Source organism: Fringilla coelebs, assembly GCF_963513975.1.
Source record: "Fringilla coelebs genome assembly, chromosome: 3".
NCBI lineage: Eukaryota > Metazoa > Chordata > Aves > Passeriformes > Fringillidae > Fringilla > Fringilla coelebs.
Window position 1 is genome coordinate 107,248,087 of NC_140030.1, and position 25,325 is coordinate 107,273,411.

At 46.4% G+C, this 25,325-nt stretch overlaps 1 protein-coding gene across 1 annotated transcript; it reads right to left on the bottom strand.

The window, feature by feature from the left end:
- Window positions 1–111: 111 nt before the first annotated feature.
- CAPN2 (calpain 2) lies at window positions 112–24,611 on the bottom strand (the record flags this gene model as incomplete). The annotated part of the gene is made up of 21 exons (XM_084203395.1): window positions 112–821; window positions 1,450–1,508; window positions 1,920–2,036; window positions 2,269–2,347; window positions 2,663–2,731; window positions 3,860–3,924; window positions 4,877–4,934; window positions 6,275–6,340; window positions 6,950–6,986; window positions 7,806–8,017; window positions 9,496–9,507; window positions 10,114–10,283; window positions 10,593–10,753; window positions 11,345–11,419; window positions 12,049–12,134; window positions 13,427–13,510; window positions 15,389–15,557; window positions 16,443–16,576; window positions 16,964–17,082; window positions 23,594–23,663; window positions 24,375–24,611. The coding sequence occupies 21 exons, from the start codon at window positions 24,609–24,611 to the stop codon at window positions 798–800; spliced, it is 2,103 nt and encodes a 700-aa protein (XP_084059521.1). The 3' UTR covers window positions 112–797.
- Between the last annotated feature and the right edge of the window lie 714 nt (window positions 24,612–25,325).

Consider the following 25,325-nt stretch of genomic DNA (forward strand, 5'->3'; position numbering starts at 1 on the left):
ACTGCCATATATCTACAATCAGTTCCAGCATGCTGGTTTTCCCCTTTAAAGGGCAGCAACTTCTGTTCCTCAAAGAAAAAAAAAAGTGCTTTTTTTTCAGCAGAAATAACAGTCTGGCAAATTTTATTTCTACTTTTTTTTTTTTTTAAATTTAAATACTTTCTTGTATTGCAAAGGAAGATAAATAAGATACAGGAATTCAAGAGTCCACCTGAAAGCATGGGCTTTCTCTTGGAAAAATCTTGTTGCCAACAGCCTCCTGCTCCAGGCACATCAATGCTCATTTTGGTCAAAGATGTACTTGCTACTCAAATTCTTTAAAGAGTATTTAACTAGGATAGTGCTGGGGCTTGGAGCCCCTATCTCTGAGTAGAGGTGTTTAAATATGCATAACTATCTCTTTACTAATTTCAGATATGCAAGATGTTGTTCAAAAAGCACTTTTTAAAACCAGATTGTCAAGCTATCATGAGCTTTTCTTGCTCAAGTCCTGTAAAATGCCTTAAATACAAAGATATTAGCAAAGCAGTGTTTTCAAAACTTGCACTGAGTATTGATACTGAATTAAAGCCTTTGGCCAGAGGCTGTATGATAGTAGGCACAGACTGTCAGACCCATAAAAATGAGCTTGCAGGTTCTTCTGTGGAAGTAGAATGCTTTTCTTCTTGCAATTGCATGCAGAATCTGCTTTCTTTGTGTAAGTTAAGGCACATTCATGTTTGCATATTACTTGTATGGAGCTTGATTATCTTCACCTGACCATGCTCTTGTTGAAGTCTCAGGCTGCTGCCAGTGGCTCAGATGACAGTGATGCACAGCCACTGTAACAAGAGAGAGAGGAAAACAAGGTTAAATTTAGTAAAAAGACCTGTAGCAAGCATGCATAGTTTCATTTCTAGCATATAGTCAGCCTGTTGTTACAGAAGTAATTTTAGGATCTTTCCTGAGCGATTTAAATTTATATTTCACTTAAATCAGAGTTTTGGGATTCTCAGGTTCAGAAATAAGTTTTCAGGTAATAAGCAAGTCAAACACACGTAGGAGGGTACTTTTCTCCAAACTTAGTCCTTTCTACAGGGCATGCATGAAAGGCAGAAAGAAGCAGACAGGAGCAAGACTTTCACTCTTGCCTACACAGCTGCACCTACATTTTGGTCTGTTGACACAAAAAGCAGGGAAGAAGCCAAAATTACTGCCAGCAAAGGGATAAAGGGCTTCTGGTGCAAGTAACTGTGTCTGTTAGAGAATATGTTGTGATGTAGGTACATTTTTAAAAGGTAACCTCTCTAAGGCTGCTTATGTAGATAAATCCAGCACAAATGTGAGTACTTATAACCAGCCATCCTCAGTCAGAATGGAGCAGGACAGACTCTACATTCCCCCCCACAGCATATTTCCCCCTCACCAAAAAAAAAGAAAAACAAATGTTTTAGAGCTAAATGAACTTACATTAACAAGGTTCAATTCTATTGTCCCACTTTTCTCAGTATCCAGTTTTCTAAACATTTCTGTGGTTGGAGAGAGATGACAGACAAGGGTAAATACAGGAACTAATTTGAAAGTCTTCCCTTTCCTTGTGCTTCAGAATCAATAAGGAATTAATTCCCAGAATCTAAAACTTGACAATGGGCCTACAGCCCAAATCAGACAAAGTCATTGTGCAGGAGCAAGACTGAATATTTTTAATTGCTGTCTAGTTTTTTTAATCAACATAAGAGTTGTTTGCAGGGAAGACTGTCTGTGCTCAGCAGCCTGACCTAAAAGACTGATTCCTGGATCTAGGAGAAGCCAGATTAGTATCTCAGGCTTGAATTTATCTGAGCACCTTATCCTGGGCTTTTGGACAGTTGTGCCTGGACAGTTTTCCTGCTGAAATCTCAGTGCAGCAGAGACTGCCTGGTCACTGAGGGTGCACTCACTGAACAAGGTTTCGAGCCGAATCAAACAGCGCACGAAGTTGTCAAAGTCAATGACGAGATCCTCATCAGCAAAACGAGCCACGATGACCTGGTGTAACTGGCAGTTCAGTTTGAACCCTGGAAATACAATGCCAAGGATTTAAAAGACTCTTAAAGACTATTTCCAAAGAGTAAACAAAGGTACAGAATGAAATGCCTGATCCTGCATGGTGGCAGGAGGGGAAGGCTCCAGAGTGCCCAAAATTCAGTAAGTTAAGATGGGACTGTATGGCTCTGAGCATCTCTCAACCCTGCTTGAAACTGATGGAATCCTATAAGAGAAGAAGAAGAGACAGATCAATATAAATACCTGCTGTTTCCAGTGCTCTCCTCATCTCATATGAGTTCATGGTACCCGATCGATCCACATCAATTTCTCTGTAAATTTTCTGCAAAACACAAAACCCAAAGGGAAACCTTGACAATAATGCAGAGCGTGATTTGGCTTCTGGCAGAAGTGAAACATTTTGAAATGCAGCCTTAAAACATTTCGCAACATTGATCTGAAGAACTTGGTACTTAGATTCATTTCTTTTAAAAGTGACTTTAAGAAGTAAGTTTTTTTTAATGCAGTAGCCAGAGCAGACCTGGGGCACTACAGACACAGTCCCTGCTCTGGGAAAGGTGACTGCACATTGTATGGCACAAATCACTCTACAGCCACTTCTACATGTGATTGTTCTCCCAAAGGGGTTGTGTCTTACCTGGTATTTCTGAATCTTTGTCCAGAGGGTGTGGAACTCCTTCAGTCCCAGTTTGCCACTCCCATCATTCTACTCTGAGTTAAGGAAGTTTCTTCAGAGGGAAGAAAAAGGGGTTTCCTCTCCCTCTGCTGGGTTTACTTGCATGGGCAGTTATGATTTAAAAAAAATTGCAAACAGAAGAAGGATTCAAGTCCTCTCTGAAGGACTTGTCCTCTCTCCAGAACTCATCCTGTTGAATACACAATTGTTGTCCAGGCTATCCTTCTAAATCATTAAGATCATTAATTTAAATCATGACCAGTTCACAAGCTCTTTCTGCACCCCTGCTGCAGGTCTCTGTCTTTCCACTACAAGTATGAACGAGCCAGGATGATTCCATTTTGTTCTGCACAGAGGGTTCAACACCTGCAGTTACTGGAGCACAAGTCCTGGGTCTGGATTGTAAACAGGAAAAGCCACAGCCAAGCCTGCTATTTGGAGACCTTTAGCTCTAGAGCAAACAGCTAACAAAAGAACCTGGTCATGGCACTGCTCCCAAAACCTGCCATGGAGTGCCTATGGACTGCTGTATTTTACACCAAATTATAGAAAAATATCACCTTGTGCTGGTAATTTCCCCTTTTTCCAACTCTGCAATTCAACTCCCACTGCACGGAGAAGCTGAACACAACTATTCTTAGACCTGATACAGTCAAAAGTGTAGGATGAAGTGTCTTAAGAGTAAAAGCTCCTAAAATCCTGCATACTCACTGCTTCCTGTATGGCATGTCAAAACAAAACACTGTTATTTGTGTCCCTCATTTTCCATTTCCTAAGTTTCTGTGGCTTTGTGATGCTCTTACCAACTCCAGCCAGATAACAGAGAGGTGAAACAACCCTGCAGCCAAGGCCATCCTCAGCATGCTGAGAGCCTTTTCCCAGCACAAACATCACTTGGTCCCCAGCTAAACCAGAACATCCAACAACTGGGAAGGCTTCCAAGCAGACTTTGTTTGATAATGGATTTTCCCACTGCCTGGGTTAACACACGTGTGAACAACAACAACAAGGGAGTGGCTTTCCCAGGGGAATCAGGGTAAAGCCAGCTTCTCCACCTCAGGAGCCATTAGTACACCAGGATGGACCCACCAGGGAGCAGAGGCAGCTGGCCTGCTTCAGGGAAGGGGAATGTCATCTAGGAAGAGCTTTAAAGGATACATCTAACAGGTCAACCATTATTTTGCAGGTCTCAATACTAAAGCCATCAGATTTAATATCTTGGCCTGTAAAGAAAGAGCAAAAGACAGGATTATCACTGCATGCTGTACCACAGCACCTTCTTAAATAGCTCATGAGCTCTCCAACCAGCTTTTGTTTGCTTCCAGTGCCATCCTTTGAGCTGGGATGTGTCCCCAAGCAAGCAGCCTGAGTAATGTGGTTTGTGGGCATGCTGCAGCAGCAAGAGACAGAGAAAAAAGCTTTCCTGCTCTTACTGTCTGCCTGCAAAGTGGACTTCTGTGGACAACGTGGATTTCCAGCTTAGGAAGGTCAGCAGGAGGTGGCTTCATGAAAGGCTGAAGATGAAGCCAAGCTTGATAGCCAGCAACAGCCCATTGCTGGTTATTGGCTGCTGCACTCAGACTTACAGCACAGCCCTGACCACCTGGTAAGATTTCACTCTGGAAATTAAAGAGACACTTATTTCTCCAAGCACCTGTTTCTTGAGCACTATTTAGTGGGAAGGAAAATAATGCAGACCCAAGCTAGGAATCTCTTCACAGAAAGAGAAGCCCAGAGTTTCAAAGTTTCTCCTCCTCCTTAGGGACACCCCAGACCATTGCCTGGGCTACTGCTTGAATCACTCCTGGGTGGTTCAATACTAAAACAGCAGCAATATATCTCTTGATTATTATCATGGATTATTCAAATCCATCCATCCTCCTGGCAGCCAATTCCCAGTGGCAGATGCTGGGATAAAAGACACCCATCTGTACCCTGCCAAAGCATACAGCTTGTGAGACACCTCCCAGGCTGGCACAGCCCCAGCCTTTCTGCAGCCCCCCTGAAGCAGCAGAGAGAGCACGAGGTTGTGGCCATGAGGAGAGCCAAGCAGCAGGTCTGGGGCAGAGCCCAGGCTCTGACCCTGCCCAGGTCAGCAGTGCCCTCTGTGCTCCCATGGCCATGGTGGAAACCTGCTGGTGGCATCTGAAGCTGCTGGTGGGGGAAGGCACTCACGTTTAGCCAGGATTTTATTCAAGATGCTGCGCAGTTCGAAGGCAGAGATCTCTGCATCCTGTGGAAAAGAGGAAAACAAATGTTCCACCCTGAGTTGCAGACACCATCTGCAGCCTCTGATTCCTTTGGGTAAGCTGGCCAATTTCTAACACCCCTTTGAGTTCAGCTCCCTTGATTGGAAGCAAGTGGGAAGCTCTCCCCACCTCCCATTCCCAGGAGCACCACCAGTTCCCAGAGATTTGGTGGATTCACATTCTCTGAAAATCCCTTCTCCCAGGATTTTTCTCCTGGGAAGCGGAGAAGCCTCAGAGAAAAATGAAAATAATCTTATCTCATTTGCTTCTCCTGTATTGTGCTAACATGTGAAATATGTTTGGAGATTGTTTCACTGGTTTCTGCTGTAAATTGTTTTGACTCTTTGGCCAATCAGGGCCAAGCTGTGTCAGGACTCTGGAAAGAGTCAAGAGTTTTCATTATTATCTTTTTAGCATTGTGTAAGTAGTCTTTCTGTATTCTTTAGTATAGTTTAGGTTTAGTATTCTTTAATATATTCTAGCATCATAAAATAATAACTTAGCCTTCTGAGAACATGGGAGTCAGATTCATCATTCCTTCCTGCCACAGGGTTCCCTGCAAATACAATAGAGATTAGCACAGCCAGCAGCAAGATGTGCCCGAGGCAAGAGCAGCCTGGGGAGAAGCCCAGCCCAGCCATGTGATCTGCCCAAGGACAGAATTCAGGCCCTGCAGAGATAGAAGTTGAGCCCACAGTTCAGAAGGACAGAGATTGTTCACTAGAAGTGCTCAGGAATCCTCTGTGGGAGCAGGTGGGTGAGTGCACAGCTTCTGGGATGCACAATTGTGGTCACACTTGAGAGCCAACTCTGCACAAGAACTAAACTCTGTCCTGGGGGGAGGCATCTCTCTTACCCACTTATTGTATTTGCAGGGTCCCCTGTGGCAGGAAGGAATGATGCATCTGACTCCATGTTCTCAGAAGGCTAATTTATTATTTTATTATACTAGAATATATTAAAGAATGCTATACTAAACTATACTAAAGAATACAGAAAGGATACTTACAGAAGGCTAAAAAGATAATAATGAAAACTCCTGACTCTGGTTTTCAGAGTCCCAACACAGCTTGGCACTGACTGGCCAAAGAGTTAAAGCACACCAGAATCCAATGGAACAATCACCTGTGGGTAAACAATCCCAAACACATTCCACATGAGCAAAACATAGGAGAAGTAAATGAGATAAGAATTGTTTTCCTTTTTCTCTGAGACTTCTCAGCTTCCCAGGAGAAAAATCCTGGGCAAAGGGATTTTCCAGAAAATGTGACTGTGACACCCACTCACCAGGATGCCAGTAAGATGTTACCAGAAAAACACTCACATTTCCTGCTAGCTGCCCAAAAAGCTTTTTAAAGCTGGGTTCGATGTCATCTTCACTGATCTCAGTCTAAAAGAAAGAAACAGAGAATGTCAAAAAGGGGAAAGTTTCTGCCTTAGAAAGACTTAATGCATTTCCTTGCCCTTAGTGAAAAATTCAACTAGCAAGGTTGAATGATTTTATTCAGTTTTATTTTCAGGGGCACCTCAAAATATTGGCATTGTAAATGCTGGAAAAACCACCCACTACACATGGGGTAGCTGCATTAGTAGGCAAAGCATCCCCAGCTCCAGCAAGACTAAACATATGGTGAGCCACTAGTTACTCCTGGAACAGCATTACAGGCAGAAAGAGCCCTGCTGCTCTTTCTGCCGGTAAAGCTGCACTCCTGGAGAACAAAGGGAATTTCCTGGAGCTCCAGTTAACTCTTGAGATGTACCTCTGCCTGGGAAGTCCAAGTTCTAGATAAAGAACACTTGTTTCCATTACATTCCTGATGATATTTCCATTTTCTTGACACCCAAATATGGATATTGAAAGATCTTTTCCCATTTTCTCATAGTGGGACAATATTTCTTGATAATGCCTATAGCAAACATCACCCTGCACAGGGAACAGGCACTCCAACCCCCCCTTACAACAAAATAATCTCAATTGAAAACATTTCATTTGATGTACCTCATCAAAATTGCCTTCAATTTCATCATCTATCACCCTAGAAAGAGAAAGAAATCAATATTCAAATCAAAACAAATCATCTTTATGATGCTTTTCCTTCAAGCTTCAGTTAAAATATGGAAATAACAATGAGCATTCAAAAAATTACTGGATTAATCAGCTGTGGACACAGCATAGCACAGAGAAAGCTGTATTTTGTCAGCTACGGCAACAAGAGTTTGAAAAGGCACTACAAATTGTAGTGCCACAGACAAGATTTTGGGGCTTACATAACTCTTTGGGTCTTTTTTTGTCTACTTAGCACAGGACCTTGGGTACCAACCAAACTTTGTCTAGTCATTTCTTCTTTAAAACAGCTAAAAAGTGAGAGCCCTAAAGTAATTCTGATGTGTCTCATGCTGAGGGAGCACCAGACCTACAGATGGTACCCAAGAACTCCTAAGGGCTCATCAAAAGCTGAATAATGGATTATTCAATGCAACAAACACCCCGGGTTTCCCATTGCTGCAGGAATATGCAGCAAAATATTACAGGCTAGAGGAAGGTTTCTGCTTGCTTTGAATCAGGGCAACTCCATCCAAAAGAGCCCACAGCCCTTCCTCAGGCTTTAGCCCAACTGTTCTTTAAGATGTGACATGTCTAAGCCTTTTAATTTGAATTAAGTAGGAATTGGGATAACAAAAGCAACAAAAATAACATTATTATTATTATTATTATTATTATTATTATTATTATTATTATTATTATTATTATTATTATTATTATTATTATTACTATTATTACTATTATTACTATTATTATTATTATCATCCCCCACATGCCCACTGCTGTAATATGGTCACCACAAGCTACCCACGTGGAGTTTGCATTTTTTTCAGAGAAGACCCTGAGGCAGAAGTCTCCATTCTTGTCTGGCTCAAAGGTGGAGGGCACGATGATGTATTCCCCTGCAGGCAGCTTGAAGAGGTTCAGCACCTCCCGGAGGTTGATGAAGGTATTGGATTTTTCCCGGGCTTTGTTGGTCAGGAAGAAGTTTTTGCTCAGATGAATATTTGTCTGGCCAGAAAACTTAGGAAAAGCAAAGAAAGGGAAAAAAAAACCCCAACTCACTGCAGGCTGCATGTGTTCACTTTTACAAATTTAAAATAGCATAGATATGTCTGGGGAAAAGAAAATAAAAAATATGTCAGCTTGATAGAACTGAAAAAGGAGAGAAAGGAGTGGGACTCCTGAGATGTGGCTGCAAATGTATTTTGCAGATCATTGCAATAAATCATTCAGGTGATGCTTTTGGTTTTGCAGATGATGATGGGTGGCTGAAGACACTGGGCACATTCTTCCACCAATCATTTTTCTTAAATTGAGGTGTCACATGAGCCATGTCCCTCTGGTCCCCAGAGCTGGTGCCACCTGCAGCTCAGCTCTGCCTCCCAGGTCAGAGCAGAGCCTGCTCATGGAGGGCTCCAAGAATAAAAAACCACCCAAAATAATAAAATAAAATCATATTTGAAGTGAAACATCTAGTGAAAGGTGTCCCTGCCCGTGGCAGGGGGTTAGAACTGAGTGATCTTTAAGGTTCCTTCCAACCCAAACCATTCTGTGATTCTGTGATCTTCCAGAATGAACTATTTTTGCAGAGTCTTACAGGTGGGCTGCTTCAGCTCTAGAAACCAGCTTCAGGAATGTGCATCTTTCAGAAACCTCCTCCTTCCTGTCCTCCCAGATTTTTAAGAATGAAGAAAGAATTTGAAAAACCTGTCAGACCTGTTGCATAGGGAGAGATAAAATCCCACCTTCTGGGGGAAAGAAGAGTGAGAATCAGTTTTCTTATGGAAATGAAATATTTGGACAACTAGGGTGAGTGACAGAGTACTGCTAAGGCATTAAAAAAATACATAAGAAATTTAATTAACCAGCAGCACCATTTCTTTTCCCGATGAAACCATACTTTACATAAAAGCCACTGGTTTGGGCACAGCCTCAAGAGCCACAGGAGCCACTCTGCTTCACACAGACCCTCACAGGGACAGCAAACCCAGTACTGGGGTTACCCAGGGGATTTGCTGAGCTTCACTCCTTCTCTGAGGAGCAACAGCTCAGAGGCATTGTTGCATTGCCACCCCTCTGTGACCCCCAGGGTGTACTATTAGCTGCCTGCAGGTAGAAAGAAACCAAAAGAGGTGGTGCTTAGGGAAATGAATATAAACACCTCCTTGGAATATTATTCATGAGTCAAACATAAACTCTGTGCAAACCTGGAAAAAGCAGCTGTGCTCTGGGGGAGCAAGTGTGGGGCTGGGCTGAGAGGAGAGCCACAGAAGAGTTGCTTTGGGGAATTTTTACAGCACTGAACACTCTTATCCCAATACAGGACACTCTAAAAAATGCAACATGATCTCAAGGCCCCTTCCAGAATCAATGGCCTCTGACTGTAGACTCTGTGCAGTCATGTTGTCCTGCAGTGAAGTAGGATCCTCTGAACCTCTTCTTCCCACCAGCCACTGAGCCCCAGCTCTGCACCTCCACCACCAACCCATGGCACATACCTCTGGGGGCACCTGCAGGGAGAAAAGGAAAGAGTTATTTGCTGGTTGAGTGATGAATGGCATCTCCATCCTCTTTTCACCTTTACTTAGCAAGGACATCCACATTCTGGGGGGAAGGCAGAAAAAAGAAAAACAAAACAAAAGAAAAAAAGACTTGGCTTGAGAGGAAGGTAGGTGTTGAGCCCACATCACCCAAGGCCAAGTGCTGGCTCAGCTCCCAGCTCCATCCCTGAGGCACGTGAGGCTCGCCTGGGGCAGCGTGGGCACAGCCTGGTACAGCCACAGCCACAGCCAGCCTGGTTGTGGCTTCCTGCTGAATCTCCTCCCTGCAGCCCACCTGGATTTTTATTGTAGCCTCAATTTCTCTACTGTTTCTTCCCATCTCCTCTTTCTCCCTCCTGGCTCTCTGACCTTTCCATCAGCAGGAAAGGAGAGAGGGGCTAAGCAAGCACGATGCAGCTTTTTGTTTCTTTACAGCCTCCTTGCTGCAGCTGCTGTCCAACTCAACCCATCTGAGTTTTGATGGAAAGCCCAGCATGGGAACTGCACTATCCCATTTATGGGATGGATTAAATTAGATTTTCCCTTTTCCTCCCCAGTCCTGTCAGCCTTCCTTGCCTCATAAATGGCAAAGCCAATGGTGTGCATGTCCTCGCCCATCTTCCTCTGCTTCCGACGGTGCTTCTGGATCAGCCCAATGAGGAAAGTGCAGCCCCCTTCAGGATCATCAGGGTCCTCATCTTCTTCCTCCAGCTTGATCAAATACTGAGGATTCGTCCAGAATGTGTCTGGGAAGGGGATTTAAGCAAACTACTCAGAGGCTTCTTTGATAGCAACCATGATGATATTGAAAGATGTCAGGTGTGAGAGATGTGGCTCTGACTGCCAAAATCAGCTGTTAGAAGAGAAAACCAATGCACTGCCCTGCCCACCCCCACCCTTGCCTTTACAACCACAACAGACCTCATCAGGGAGCCACATTTCCCAGACGTTTTGGAGGTTAGTCCTAGATATCCCATAATTCATCCCAAACCATCTCCTGGAAGCTCCCAGAGAAAGTACAAGCGGACAAGTAAAAGGTTTCCAGTTTTTCTTACTTGGGTAGTTCCTGCAGCCCCCTGCAGTGGCTCCTCTCCTCCAGTTGCCATCCAGCTTCTGCAGGCTCCACTTTTTGTACCTGTCACTTGCCAGGGTGTCTGGGGTCAGGTTGCAGATCTCCAGGCGGGAGTAATGCCTCAGGAAGTCGTTGAACGCCATCCTGTGGGAGACAACGCTACTGGCAATCTCTCCTCAGCAGGGTTTTCCATCCCACCACCTCATCCATCCTCCCTCCCTGCCACTGGGATTCAGCACTAGGGCTTGGGGTGAATTTGCACACTACTTTTGGAGAGCAAACTGGGAGAGGTTGCTTTGCATGAATAAATGCAGAGCAGCTGACATTCCCTGTCACAGTCATATTTTCTGAAAAATCTCTTTGCCAGGATTTTTCTCCTGGGAAGCTGAGAAGCCTCAGAGAAAAATGAAAACAATAATTATCTCATTTGCTTCTCCTGTGTTTTGCTTCTTTGGAATGTGTTTAGAGATTGTTTCATGTGAATTGTTTTGACTTAATGAGCAATCTCAAGCCAAGCTCTGTTGGGACTCTGGAAAGAGTCAGGCGTTTTCATTATTATCTTTTTAGCCTTCTGTAAGTATCCTTTCTGTATTCTTTAGTATAGTTCAATACAGCATTCTTTAATATATTCTAGTATCATAAAATAATAAATTAGCCTTCTAAGAACATGGAGTCAGATGCCACAGGGCACCCCACAAATACAACAATTCCCTTCTGCTGGAATGTGACACTCACCAGAATTCCCCATCCTCGTGTCTCCTGGTCAGTCGCTCCCGCACCTCAGGGTCAACACCACTCCAGTTTGGGCAGCTGGAAGAGAACCCCACATCAACTACAGCCCATGGGAAAGGTGAAACTCTAATGTGGCTGTTCTGGCACAAGATCTAACTTTTAGCTGTTCCAGAATTCTCAAATCACTGCAGAATTAAAAATAGATGCACCTGACACATAAAATACCTCACTTCTCAAATATCCAAGATAAATGATGAGAAACAGAGTGTTATTTTCAAAAAGTGCAATGTCTGGACTGAGACAGAAAAAGGAAGAGTCAGAATAAAAACTGCCCAGCCGCAGAAGTGAGTAAACTCCAGCTTTCATGGCTAACAGCAGAAATGGATTTTGAAAGCCCTTTTAGAAAGTGAGTTTTCAGAAGCTCACCAGGGAACCCAGGCTGTTAAATAAGCAGATACTACAGGAGCTTTCTAGGATTCACCAACCAAATCTCTGCATCTTACACAAAGGCTGGAATTTGCATGGAAGGCACCACATACTGTGATGGCAGCAAGGGGATGTCTCTCTCTGAAACAGTTACACGTGAACACCACATCCAGACAGGACTTACAGAGGAATTTCAGGTAGGGATCAGACAGAAAAGCACAGAAACACAACTGCACCCCTGCAGTAAAGGGCTACTGGCAACAAGGAAGCCATTGACTCACTTGTCATTCCATTTCCCAGTCCACTCCACTTCTCCCCAGGGATTTCGGATTCTGATCAGCTTCTGCACGGTTCCTCGGAAGTTCACCTGATGGGATCAGAAGTGGATGGAGAGGCACCAGGGACTCAGCACCAACCCCCTTCCTCATCCTCTCCAGTAATTAAAAACATGTCAGATCATGTATCTCGGTGCTAGGCAGGACAACGTGCGCACATTTGGTCTAAAAGACAAAAGTCTAACTGGTTCTGAGTGAGCTTCACACAGCCAGGCTTGTCCAGAGAAGTTTTGCAGCATGCACAAACCAAAGCCCATGAAAACCAAAATGTCTGATTTGTGCTGCTTAAAAAATCACCTTTGATAGGCTTACAAGCAAAGGGAATGTAAAACTGCTATACAAAAACCAAAAAAGCAGGTACAGACACATTCTCAAAGACATCACTTAGGTATAAATTGTTTCTTCACATTCAAATGCCTTTTTACCCCCGTGTTTATGTGTTGGAGGAGCCTGTTATAACAGCCAGGACACTGAGACTGGCCACAACCTCCCTGGCCACACCAATGCCCCACAGAGCAGCAGCCTCAGCCCCTCCTCTTGCCATCTGCAGGTCTCTGCAGTCCAGGGATGATGCCCCAGTTGAACTATCCTTGCAGAGTCTGCACAGATCTCCAAAGGAGCAGCCTGGCTAAATCATCCCTACTTGTGAACTAAGGTGAACAAGCTCCCTCTTCCCTGCTTTTGCTGTGAGAAGACTAAATGCACACCAAATGCACACCCACAAACCAGTGCAGCACGTCAGCAGCTCTCTACACCTCACCCTGAGCTTTCAAAAAGCATTTCAGAAACAATTACCAGTGAACTAAGCAAAACCCCACTGCACACATGGAATGATGCCATGATCTGCTTCCTTTGATTTATCTTGCCTTCACCAGTCACCGTGCTTGAACACCAAGCCCAGCTGAAAGGTGCTGCTCAGCAGGCACTTTGGGGACAATAATACTTTTTTTTGGTTTTTCTCCTCAGGACACTTCTTGCTGTGCTTCTAAGGTAAAAAAAGTGTGGCCTACTATCCAGAAATGCACTGAAGGGCCTGGTCACCAGCAGAGGACAGCAAGCCTTCTGCACAGCTGCCCACCACCCTGTTCAGTGGGAAATAGCCATGCTCATGGAATAAGAGGGGTTTTTGTTTTTTTGGGCAAACACCCAAGAAGGCAAATCTGTGTTTATGCAAAACATGCCAACTAATTAAGCATTTCTTCAGAAAGAAGAGACTCAAAACCTAATTCAGCAAAATGGGTGACACTTAGGAATTTGCAGTGTTGAAGATGGGTTTGTGGCTGCCCCACACAGAACCTGCTGCACCCTGGGGTGGCACACCTACCTGCTCTGCCCCGGTGACCGAGTACGCGTGTCCCTTCACCAGCTTCTGGGAGGTGACTGCTTCTGTTTCTGCAGCACTGGTGATCTGCAGGGCAAAGCACATCAGTGATTGCAGCTTCCCGTGGGCAGGGGATCCAGCAGAACAAAGCTTCCCCCTCCAACAGAGCTGTCACCTCGCTGGGAGGCTGTAGGAGCGGTTTAGCTGCTGCACAAAAGCCACAAGTGTGACAGAGCAGAGAGAGGGGACAGCAGCACTTGGGATGGTGCTGGAGCCCCAGGGAGTTTGCCATGTTTGTGGCATGGGGTGCACACCAGAAGCCTGGCACTGCAGCAAAGTTCCCTCCTGGCTCCAAAACAGCAGCCACTCCTGTGCATCTCCAAAGGGGATGCACTCAATGAACTCCATATTCTCAAGGGACCAGGAAAAAAACAGGGAGCGACCGGCCTGAGGCTCCACTGGGATCACACCCAGCTCCAGCAGATTTCAGGGTCAAAACACTCCCTGCAGCTCCAAAGCAGGGTGGGAAGCTCCCCTCCCTTTCCTCAGCCCTGAGATCTGCCCTGCAGGGCAGCAAGGGAAGAGGCTGAACTTTGGATGCCATTTGGAGCTGAGGAAGGTATCATCCCTCTCAATTTTTCAGAGCCACTGCTTGGGCAGTCTGGCCTTTAAACACTGCAGAGAAAAGTCACTTCTTGCCAGACAGTGAATGTTTAACCACCTATGAAACATGTGGCTGTCATTGTCTTTCCACCATTTCAGAAGTGTGTGACCTCTAAACAAGTATATTTGAAGCTTAAACAAACAGAGAGGATTGGATGGAGCAGGCAGGATTCCTGCTGTCAATTCATGGCCTATTACTGCCCAACAGCACACTCTCCATTTAATGCTTAATCTCTGTGTCCCTATTTCTCTTACAGAAGGGAAGGAAAGATTTTACAAGCTTTTTATTTTTTTCAAAGGATAAACTCAGCAACAGTTAATTTACACTACAGAAAGTGGTAGCACTTATCAACCACATAATATATTTATTCTCCCCCCCCCCACCCCCCCCCCCCACCCAAGGGATTTGTATAAGTCTGGGGCAAAAATCCAGATGTCAGATTCTTATCTAAATGCAAACGAGTAAAACAGGCCTTGAAAATACCATGAAGTCAAACTGACATTAACCAAGCACTTTTCCTGCTGTGAAGCTTCCCTCTCCTGGGACTCTGATTTAACTTGAAAAATGGGAGGAAACATTTACATTTATATTATGAATGGAGTTTCTGTAAACAATTTACCTTCCCTTTAGACATAACTAAGATGCAATCTCCTTTGGGAGGAGGGTGATTACCACAATAATAATACTTAGACTCATTTCAGTAAGGCTAAAAGCAGTGCTGAATCCTTGAAGGCAGGGCCAAAACTCCTCTTTTCTTTCCCATGTGGCTCCAGCTTCTGACAACGTGCCTTCCCATAAAACCTTTCAAAGGTCTGGCAACAGTCCAAGCCTCTCTGCTTCCAGAACAGAGCCCAGATTTTTTGGGAACATTTCAGGTACAACTTGTGCAACAAAAAGGCTGCAGCAAGGATGGACATTGTCACCTCTGAGCACCTGACTGCAGGAGCCATTAGCAGCAGCTCTCTCAGCCTGTGCCATCCTGCTGCCAGGCTTTCTTAGGAACACAGATGCCCATCAGCACCCCTGACAAGTTCCCTGTGTGATCCATTACCCTCAACCTACCACACAGCAGAAGGTCTCATGGAAGGAGCGCAAGGGAGGGAATGAACTTTTTACATGAACTAATGAAGTTTAGTTTCAGCCTAACCCCCATGGAGAGCACACATCAGAGTCACAGCTGTGGGTCAAATTCTTCAGGCACAAGGCAGAGCAAGGAATCACAGGCTGGGACTGGCATGCAGGTGCAGCACAGCAAGAACTGTGTGCCCAGCAAGAACCCAGAAATAAACCTGCTAACTCACGTCAATGGAGCAGCCAAGGAGAGAGCCTTTCTGGAGTGCCTTCTGAATGATCCTGAAGAGGTTGGGGGGTGGCTTCTGCAGCTCGTACCACTCCGCAATGCCACCGGTGAAGTCCTCGAAGCCTTCGGTGGTGGTGCCACCAGAGAGGGACTCATATGAGCCATTCAGCCTGCACAAAATGGGGAGGGACACAAAACCATCAGGCTCCCTGTTCTCTTCTTCTCACACACACACACACACAACCATCAGGCTCCCTGTTCTCCTCTTCCTTCAGGAGAGGCACTCAATGTGCCAGCTGTCACAGCATTGCTGCTTTCAGGAGCATTACAGCAGCTACAAACGTGCCCCTCCATTCAGCTTTGCTTCTTAGACCTCTGTACTTGGAAAACCCAGCACAAAATATGAAACAATCATGCATACACCTTGCAGGTTCAGTCATATCAATGACAGGAATCATGAACACTATCTGAGGAAAAAATAATATGTAAAATAAAAAATTAAGACCAAACAATTTTCCTCTCTAGTTCCACAGTCTTTAAATCCTGTTAACAGTTATGGGTCTGAACTGCAGTGGATCTAAATTTCTTAAGCCAATTCAAAACAGCAGAGTCAGAGGATAGAACTCCTCTCTGGCCACCCCAAAAGTGGAGATTCAGATGTGAGCACTGAACACAGACAGATGGACTGATGTGCTTTGCACACTGGAGCACTGGCAGCTGCCAAGCCCTCAGAGGTGCATAGAGCACATGAAATGGAGCTTCCCAGGCCCTGGTGACAGCAGGCTGCTCCAAGAACAGCCTCACCACGAGATGCAAGAGCTGCTTCTCTTGGCTAGCAACAATTCCAATGCTTTTGGCTCCTTGTCTCAGGCATCTGTCAGCAAAGCCGTACCAAAGGAGCCATTTGGGGGATACCCCAGAAGAGAGCCTTTTTGTGGGATACCCCAGAAGCTGCAAAGGCTAATAAGCAGACTGATACTCTGACTGCAGAGTATCCATGCAGTTGGGGGTGCTGTGGGGGATGTGAGTGGGGGGAAGCCTGGCTCCTGACTCACTTGGCATAGGCCTTCTCCAGCAGCGCGCTCCAGAACTCGCTGCCCTCCGCCGAGTGCACGAAGAGCAGCTCCCCGTTCTTGGTGGGCAGCCTGTCGTCCACCACCACGTCCACCCACTCCCCATACTGCCAGAACTGAAGGAAAAAGAGCACAAACATCCATCATCACCCCATGCTGGTGGATAATCACCATGCCATCACCAGCATATTTGTCTTTGAACATCAGTTTCCCTGGGGAAACGCTATCCCCGTGTCCCAGCCATTTTCACCCACTCTGTTCAGGGATGCACATACTCGCATACCCTTCCTCGGGGAGGAAGGACCACAAAGGCAGCCCCTGCTCCCAGATCTTTGATTAATGGCCTTGTTCCTTCCACCAACCTTTTTAGACATCTCCTTTTTTCTGTCTGGCTCTTTGACATCCCACAAAACCATGCCAGGAAACATCACACATGGATACATAGCCAGCCCCACTGGCTCCTGCCCAATAGCACTGAGAGGAAAAGGCTGTTTGCCACATACCTGGAAGTGGAAAATTCCTGCATATTTATCCTGGAAGCTCTGGTCTTTGGGAACAACACGGGCCAGAATTTCTTCATTCAGGGTGAGAGAAGCAATGGCTGCCAAGAGCCAACAGTCTCCTGTAAAAAGAAAAGGAAAATAAAAAAACAGACAGCATTCATTATTCAAACTTTAGTTTTTGCACTGCAGCAGGATTGTGCATTATAACCAATAACTCCCTCAGCTGGGATAGGATGATCCCTCCCATCACTTCATCTCTGAGACAGATCAAATACCCTCCAGATCCAGGCAAGTGTTTCCTCAAGAACAAGTCATTAAAAAAAGTCAAAGCAGGCTTTTTCTGACCCACCACCACAGTGATCACCCATTCTGGCACTGTTTGAAAGAAAACTCAGTATTCAATGGGGTGCCTGTATGATAGGAAGCAGCACAGAGAAAAAGGCAAAGAGCCTGTGGGCACACACTGGTACTCAGGGGTGCAATTTCTCCTCAGAGGTGTTTTCTCAGGCATAGGCTGCATTCTTTTCTCTTCTCCAAAGGAAAAGTTTAATAAACAAGTTTTTTAACAAGTTTAATAAACATGTTCCTTGCTCTCCAGAGACCTGTCCTGCGGGCAAGCTCCCTTTAAGGTCTCTTGCCAGCCTCCCTGCAAACAGGAGCTCCTTTCACCTTACACACCTCTGAAGGCTCTTGCTCCAGGCCTCTCTGTTTAGTCCCATGTCTGGTCTCCAGCAGAGTCACCAGAGAGCCAGGAAAGGCCTGAAGGCAGGCTGTGTTTCCCAGCCCCACACACCTCCTCATCCTGCCTGGGATGGAGCCAGCACCCACCAGCCCTGCACACCACAGGCTGCCTGGACAGTGTTTTTCCACACCACCTCCTGCTACACAGCACAGAGGGAGGAAGAGACCTCAGCTCTATAAACATTACACCTCTACTTTCTGGAATTCTTTTCAGAGCCCAGTTTTACTTTCCCAGAGCAGTCACCTTTCTGCTCAGCCATGGGCCTCCTCCTGTAGCCCACTGGCGAGGAGGTCAGAGATTTAGAGAGTCAGATGGTATCGATGCAGGGAGCCCCCAACATGGCAAATAATGAGCTCTGACTCCATGATTTCAGAAGGCTGAACAAATGCTTTCTTGAGCTATATTATATTACACTAATACCATACTATATTAAAGAGATACTACAGAAAAACCCCATGATTGTCTGGACACAGTCATGACACAGCTTTGACCCAACTGGCCAGTCAATCCAAGCAACCATCACCACTGGCCAATTAACAAATCACTTTGGTTAAAAAAACCTCCATAACACATTCCAACATGTGCCAAACAACAGGGGCAGCAAACAGAGATAAGAATTGTTTTCTCTTCTCCCTCTGTGCTGCCTTCCCCAGGAAAAACCCTGGGAGAGAGAATTATGTCTCTCTCTGTTCAGAGAATGTGGATGCCACAAGATGATGCCCTGACTGCCACAGCCTGACACAAACCTCCTTGTTACCATCCCCAGATCTGCTGTTCCCTTGCTTTGTGAACAGAGGGCAGTGGGTTTTGCACTTGAGATTCCACAGGAGAGTCCTGCAGAATTGCAGCTTCAGTGTGTGAACCTGCCACAGCTGTCAGCAAGCAGCAGTCCCTACAGAGCCACCTCTCTGCCATGGGAAAAGGCTCAAAAGCTTATGGGTGAGAAGCTGGGATCCAAATGGGACAAAGTCTCAGGGTGATTGAACTCTAGAGCAGCCCTGGAGGTCCAAATCCATCACTCGGGCCCAAATCCATCTCTGCTCAGACAACAGCAGCAGGAGCATGGACAACCTGCAGCTCCCTCCAGGCTGCCCTGGCTTGGCACTGCTGACCCCCAGCAGCAGCTCTGAGAAATGCATCTGTCCCACACATCTTTTCACACCTCAGGAAAGGTGGAAGAGGTGAAATTGCACAATAACAATATTAATGAATAATAATAATAATGAATAATTTCAAAACCTAAGGTGCTTATACTGCTTCACAACCTGGAGGGGAAGAACCTAACATAAAACTTCCCCTTCAGCCCTGCCTCTGGCTGCTTGTACTGCAATGGAAAAATCAGCCTGTCAGAGAAGTATTCCAACAGGAAGGTCACCTTGCTATTGTCCTGTGACAGACTATGAAGCAAGGATGAAATTCCCCTCCCTACTCTGTCACAGCACATCCACCTGGCCCTGCAAAGTGGGGATTCCTCTCACAGCCCCCTTCAAGGAGCTGAGACCCCTGGGAGCTGCATCCAGAGGCAGCACTACTCACTGCAAAGGTGTTTGTTGGGAAAGACAGGGCCAGGGGAAAGAGTCTGGCTCAGAGGGCAGCTGTCACACCATTCTTCCCAAGAAATATTAGTATTTCTATTCCATACCCAGGGCAGGGGCTGGGCAGGCAGGGAGCAGCACAGGAAGAGCAAATGAACAACTCAAATGGCCACAGCAGCTCAGGAGGGCTTGGTCAAGAAGCTGATCAGGCCTCCAGATGGTGAACACACACTGCAGTGCTGCAACAGAGCTTTGAGTCATGCTTCCCCTGGAGGTAAGAAGCAAGGAAATTCAAGGGGAAACACCCTCCAGAGCACCTCCACACCCACAAACAGAATTTATAAAGAATTTCCTTGACTTTATAGCTGTCTCATCAAGGCAGACTGAAATTACAGTAAAAATCTCTGTTGAATGTTATACTGGTTTCTAACAAGAATTTGGAGTCAAACACAAATCTCAGCTCTGACAGCTCTGGGCAAGGTCCTGAGGTTTAAAGGCAGCTGCAGCACATGTGGAAGACATCCTTTGGTTTCCACACTTAAAAGTGCCCAACAGCCAGGATTTCATCTCTGCCTTTGTGAACAGCCATCACTAAAAGCACACCTGATAATTCCAGCTGTGGATGAGAACAGATGTTGTGATTCTACCTGGAGTTTTAGCACTAAGCAAGATTGATCAGGGTCTTTACCATATAGCTTCTGCAAGGTTCTTGACAGTGATTTTCCTTTGATAGGGAAGGAAAGTCCAAGGAGAGGCTGACAGATTGCTTAGAGCCTGAAAGGAGTGTTAGCAAGGCTACATTCATCATAAATAATTTTTTAAATGAACAGTAGGCAGGACAAAGTTTTCAGAAAAGGGAATATTCTAACACATGTCTATGTGTTTATGTCTAACACATATTAACAAGAAGTTCTATTTTTGGTCCTGTCATGCTTACTTTTTCCTGCTTTTAGAGTTTTACTTGTAATTTCCATATACCCATCTCTGCATTTACCTAATCTCCAGCTCTAAGAACTATAGGGAAAAAAAAAAAAGTAATTGCAAGCAAGCATAAATAGCCCTAAGGGCTTAAAATTAGGCATTCTGGGGAAAAAAAGGCAAACAAAACACACACCCATCAAATGCCTGAAGGGCTGTAAGCAAAAGGCAGCTCCTCTGGTCCCTGCACAGCTCATGTAAGAGTGTGGGGTAAAAGGAAAAATGTACCTTCTGCCAATCACAGGGTCATCATTGCTTTAAAACAGTCTTAGATGAGCAGCTACTGGATGTATTTATATTAATTAATTAATATTAATTGTGGCATTAAATAATTACTAAATAATTAAATAGATGTAATTTAATTTTAAGAAAATAATTATGAATACATTAATTATTAATTAATTAAATTAATACCACAGCACTCCAGAATGTTTTCTGGTTACAAACATGAGGCTCTGGCAATCCACTGGCAGTGGAGTGGCTGTCAGCATGAGAAAACCAAGGGTCTGATTTTGGAAATTTAACCTCTTCAATTTGTTGTTTTTTCACACCTTTGTTACGTGAGGAGCAGACACCTGCATCCAAACAGCAGCTGGGAGATCCTGTGCTGTTTGCACCCCAGTGTTGTGATACCATGGTGACATCCACTCCAAAATAAGGTGGCTAAGGGTGAACCAGGCTTCTCTGGCTTTGGAACCTCCCCTCAGCTGTAATGAGTCACCACATCCCACGTGCTGCCATTTGGAGCCAAACACCATCACTGACTTTGCAGATCTGATTCTGCAAAACCAACTCCAAATCCTCTCCTTCAAAAGCTTCTCCTAAGGGAAAAAACCCCCAAAACAACAACAAAACCCAACAGCAACAGACCAGAACCAAAAAACCTCACAAGGCCAGAATAAAGGATAATCCAAATCCCAAGGGGCAGAACTTTGGTGTCTGGAGAAGCTTTTCTGCACTGATGATCAGCTATGCCTTACATGGATCACAGTTTCTTATGGTGCAGGTCAAAAGCAATTAAACAGATTTATGCACCTGGCCAAGACTCCTGAGCTGAAAGAAACCCTACTCATTAGCTGAGCTGTTTGGTGACACATTCCCTGCCAAGAAGCTGCCATGCAGATGTGCTCTGGGTGCCCCATGTGTCCCTGCAGCACTCCCAGATGTTCTGAAGGGCCCAGTAACAGCAGTGAAACTCCCCATGGGCACAGGTCTGTTGCTTTTTGATCAAGCCTTTTGGGGGATAAATGAGACTACAAAAGCTTCCTGTAGAAAAGAAGCAGCATAATAAAAAGTACAGGTTTCCAAAAGCACCTGACATCTTCCAGTGCAATCTTCTCTAGAACATCCTGAAATGTGATGGGACATGAACATTCAAAGTAAATACAAAGCTCAAAGCAAACTTCTCAATACAAATGCTGGTGTCAGATAAGGCAGTGGAAAAAAAAGTAAAAAAGAAAAAAGAAAGCATTTGTACAGTGCATCTGCCAGCCCCATTGTGTGAAAGAGCAGAGATTCCATCCAGGCTCTTAGGAACTCAGTGGCTATACAGAGATAAGATCAAAAGCATCTAATTTTTAATCAACAATTGTCACACAAGACCAAAATCCTGCCTGGATTCATGAGAAGACAGCCAGGAGAGTCATTGCAGTATTTAGTGACAGTGAAAGAGGAAATGCAAACAAGAGCACTGACAACCTCTGATTCAGATTCAGATTCATCAGGAGTACAAAAATACCAGCTGTGAGTCACTCCATATCCTCTGGTGGTACCATAAACCCCATGAGAACATCTGACTGCTCCAAAGACCACTAGGGCATCAAATGCTTTCATCAATTTAAAAACAGAGTTTGGTATTAGCAACAGCAATTTCACAACTTGAAAATGAAACTTCAGATCTTTCATTCCCATGCCCTTGCTGCCACAGCATCTGCAGAGAAAAGCTGGGAAAGCAGAAGGCAGAAAGCAACTAAGTGACTCCAGAAACCAGCATCTCTACAGAAATGCCTGATGTTGAAATGGCATTACAGTAAACTTTAACTTCAATTTGAAGAGCTTCTTACCAGAAAGTTTCACAATAAAAAGAGATAACAGATGTCTGGCACGTGTGTTTAAGCACTGGGACATGCTTCATGCCAAAGCAGTGATGGTGGGAGACATGGTATTAGGTGGAGAGAGCACAGGAAGGAAGGAAGCTGGTGACATGGCAACAACCCAAGGCACAACAGAGCCTAACCCACACCGCCAATGATATTGGGGCATGAGCAGAACCAAGTTCATATCTAAATATTTTTACTGTCATGGATTTTTTATACAAATTGCATCTGGTTGTCAAAGCACTAACCTAAAAACCATAGTTTTCTGAATGAAACCATAAGCACAAAATACAAATCTCTCTGCCTGTTCCATTTTTGGACATGAACGTACAAATAGCAGCAGTGGGACTAGAAACTAAGAAGTCGCTGTGTGGTGAATATTTGAAAGCAAACAAAGAGAATTTGGTTCCTTTGCCAAGTGCAGCAGCACAGCACATCTTGTGTTAGTCATGTTTCCTGCAGGAGAGCTTTCCCTCAACCACATTATCTGTCTAATCCAAACTCCTCTCACTACACCCATGGAGTAGGAACCTACTGCTGCTTTCACTTCACTTTATTTCTTCTCCTCACATCTCTGCAGACATCCTCCACCTAAAGCCCCTCCTGTCAGGCAAGGCAGGAGAGAGGCTTCCATAGATGGGAAAGCTGTGCACTCAAAGCCAGGCTAAGTCATTTGCTCCCCACTGTCCCCTGGCACCCCCTGCAGCTCCCAGAGCTTCCCTGGAGAGCCCCACCAAGGGGTTGACATTGCACAAACTGAGCAGAAGACTTGGCGAAAGCAGAGGGCTCACAGGCTGGCCCATCCCTCCTGAAACACCCCAGTTTTGTCTTCCTCAGGAGCTGGCCACCAGCAGGGAATCCTCCATACAACTTCTTTTCTCTCTACAGCATCTCCCCAGGTTCCAGGAGATTCCTCCTGCCCAACAGAACTTTTCTCCCACTGGGGAAAGAGAAGTCCTGCTATGCAAACAGGTGACTGTTAAAGGCAGAAACGAGCCAGGCTGTCCTCAGGCACATGGATATGGATGAGAACATGAAGGGAGCTGGCCATGATCAGAAAAGCCATCAGGAAGCCAGTGTGTGCCACCCCTGCTTGGTACATACAGAAAGGCTGTGCTCAGTAACCACACACACGCAAATGCCAAGGAAAGGTGAGAAAGGTCTGATTTGAAATGAAGGGAGGTGGGAGGATGCAAAAGGAGATATTCACAGCCCTGTATAAACCGTGTGCCCTGGGGCAGCACCTGCACAGAAAGCTCAGCTCTGTGCCCCACCTTACCTAAGGCCCCTTGGCAGATGTCCGTGCGAGTGGCTCCTCCCGCTATGAACTGGGGGTTGGAACACAGCTCCTGGCAACAAAACAAGCCTCGCGTTACACCTGGCCGCAGGTGAGGCAGCGAACAAGGCCACACTTGCAGCAAATTAACCAAACCATTGACCACAGCAGGTGAGCAGCACAGAGATGGAGCAGGGCAGGAACGGGTGCGGGCACCAGACACAGCAAGCACGGTGTGAACGGGACCGGCTCACTTCACAGGACGTGCCGGGAGGTGCGCTGCGTTTTCACATGCACAGTGCACACGCTGCTCTGCCATTACCTCCCCGCCACTGACTACACCAAGGGCTTTCAGAAGTGCCTGGAGGCACCCCGGAGTCCAGCTGACCCCATGGCTCCCATGGGTGCTTCGGGAATAAACCGCACGGTGGTCAGCTCCCGGCTCTGCTGAAGGAAAGAGTTATCGGAAGGGACAGCCCCAAGCGCTGCCCAAAGCGATCTGTCCACACGGGAAGTTCTGCATGGAGAGCAAAACGACTTTTCTGACTTGTTTGTGTTCCAGGCTGAGCAAGCCACGCTGCCAGCCCGTCCCCGGAGCAAAGGGGCCCCTGCGGTGCGCGGAGCATCCGCAGCCGCACGAAAGGAGCGCACGGCGGAGAGAGCTCGCACCGCGCCCCGACCGCCGCCCCCGCACGCTTCAATCCACCCCAATTTAGGGGCTGGGGGAAGGAGGAAGCGGGCGATACTGTGCAAAGATGCTGCCGGGGATCCCCCGCCACCCTACCGTGGGTCTGCGCCAGACGACGCCCTGTGTCTTGTGCGAGCGGGGTCCCAGCTCCCGGTAGCCGAGGGCGGTGGGGCCGGCGGGGAAGGAGGGGTCCTGGAAGAGCCGCCCCTCCTGCAGGCACTGCTGGCGCAGAGCCCCGAAACGCTGCCCCAGGTAGGGCACGGCCCGGTCGTGCCGCCCCGCGCCCGCCGCCACCGCCCGCTCCTTGGCCAGCGCCTCCGCCATCCCCGCCATCGCCGCCGCCGTCGCCCCGCCCCGGCACGGCCCGGCCCGGCCCGGCCCGGCACAGCCCGGCCCCGCCTGTCAGCCCTCCCCTCCAGCCGGTGCCACGCCGCTGCTCAGCCCCGCCGCACCCCCGGTGTGGCTCCAGTCGCTCTGTGCCGGCGGTCGCGGGCGGAAAAATTTCCCCTTCCCGGTCTGTGCAGCTGTTGCCCCGTGCAGGAGCATCTCTGCCTCCCTGGACGCCTCGGCAGCTTCACACCTGCGCCGTCCCTGGTTCCACAGGTACGCATCAATTCGAAAAGGTTGGTATTTTCCGTGTAAAAACCAGAACTACCCATATCAATTCTCTACGTTTAGGGGGAAAAAAACCCCCAACAACAGAAAACTCCCAACAAACAAACAAACAAACAAAAAGCAAAGGGGGTACATCTGCACCCCCTGTTGTCACCTTGTCACAAGGTACCATAGTGGGATTTGAGCCATAACATTGCAAGTAACAGAGATCACTTACAGCTCGATTTGCTGGTGATCACCACACCTGCACTCCCACAAACAGCGAGATTGCCCCGATCCTCCCCAAAACACACACACACACATATGGTGTGGGGAGAGAGAGTGTCTCCGTTTTGGCACTGAGCTGCTGCCAAGAATGGCTGAAATGCTGCTGCTGGCACCCGTAGAGCAGCATCTCTCCAAGGGAGAATTCAAACCTTTTGTTTCATATTT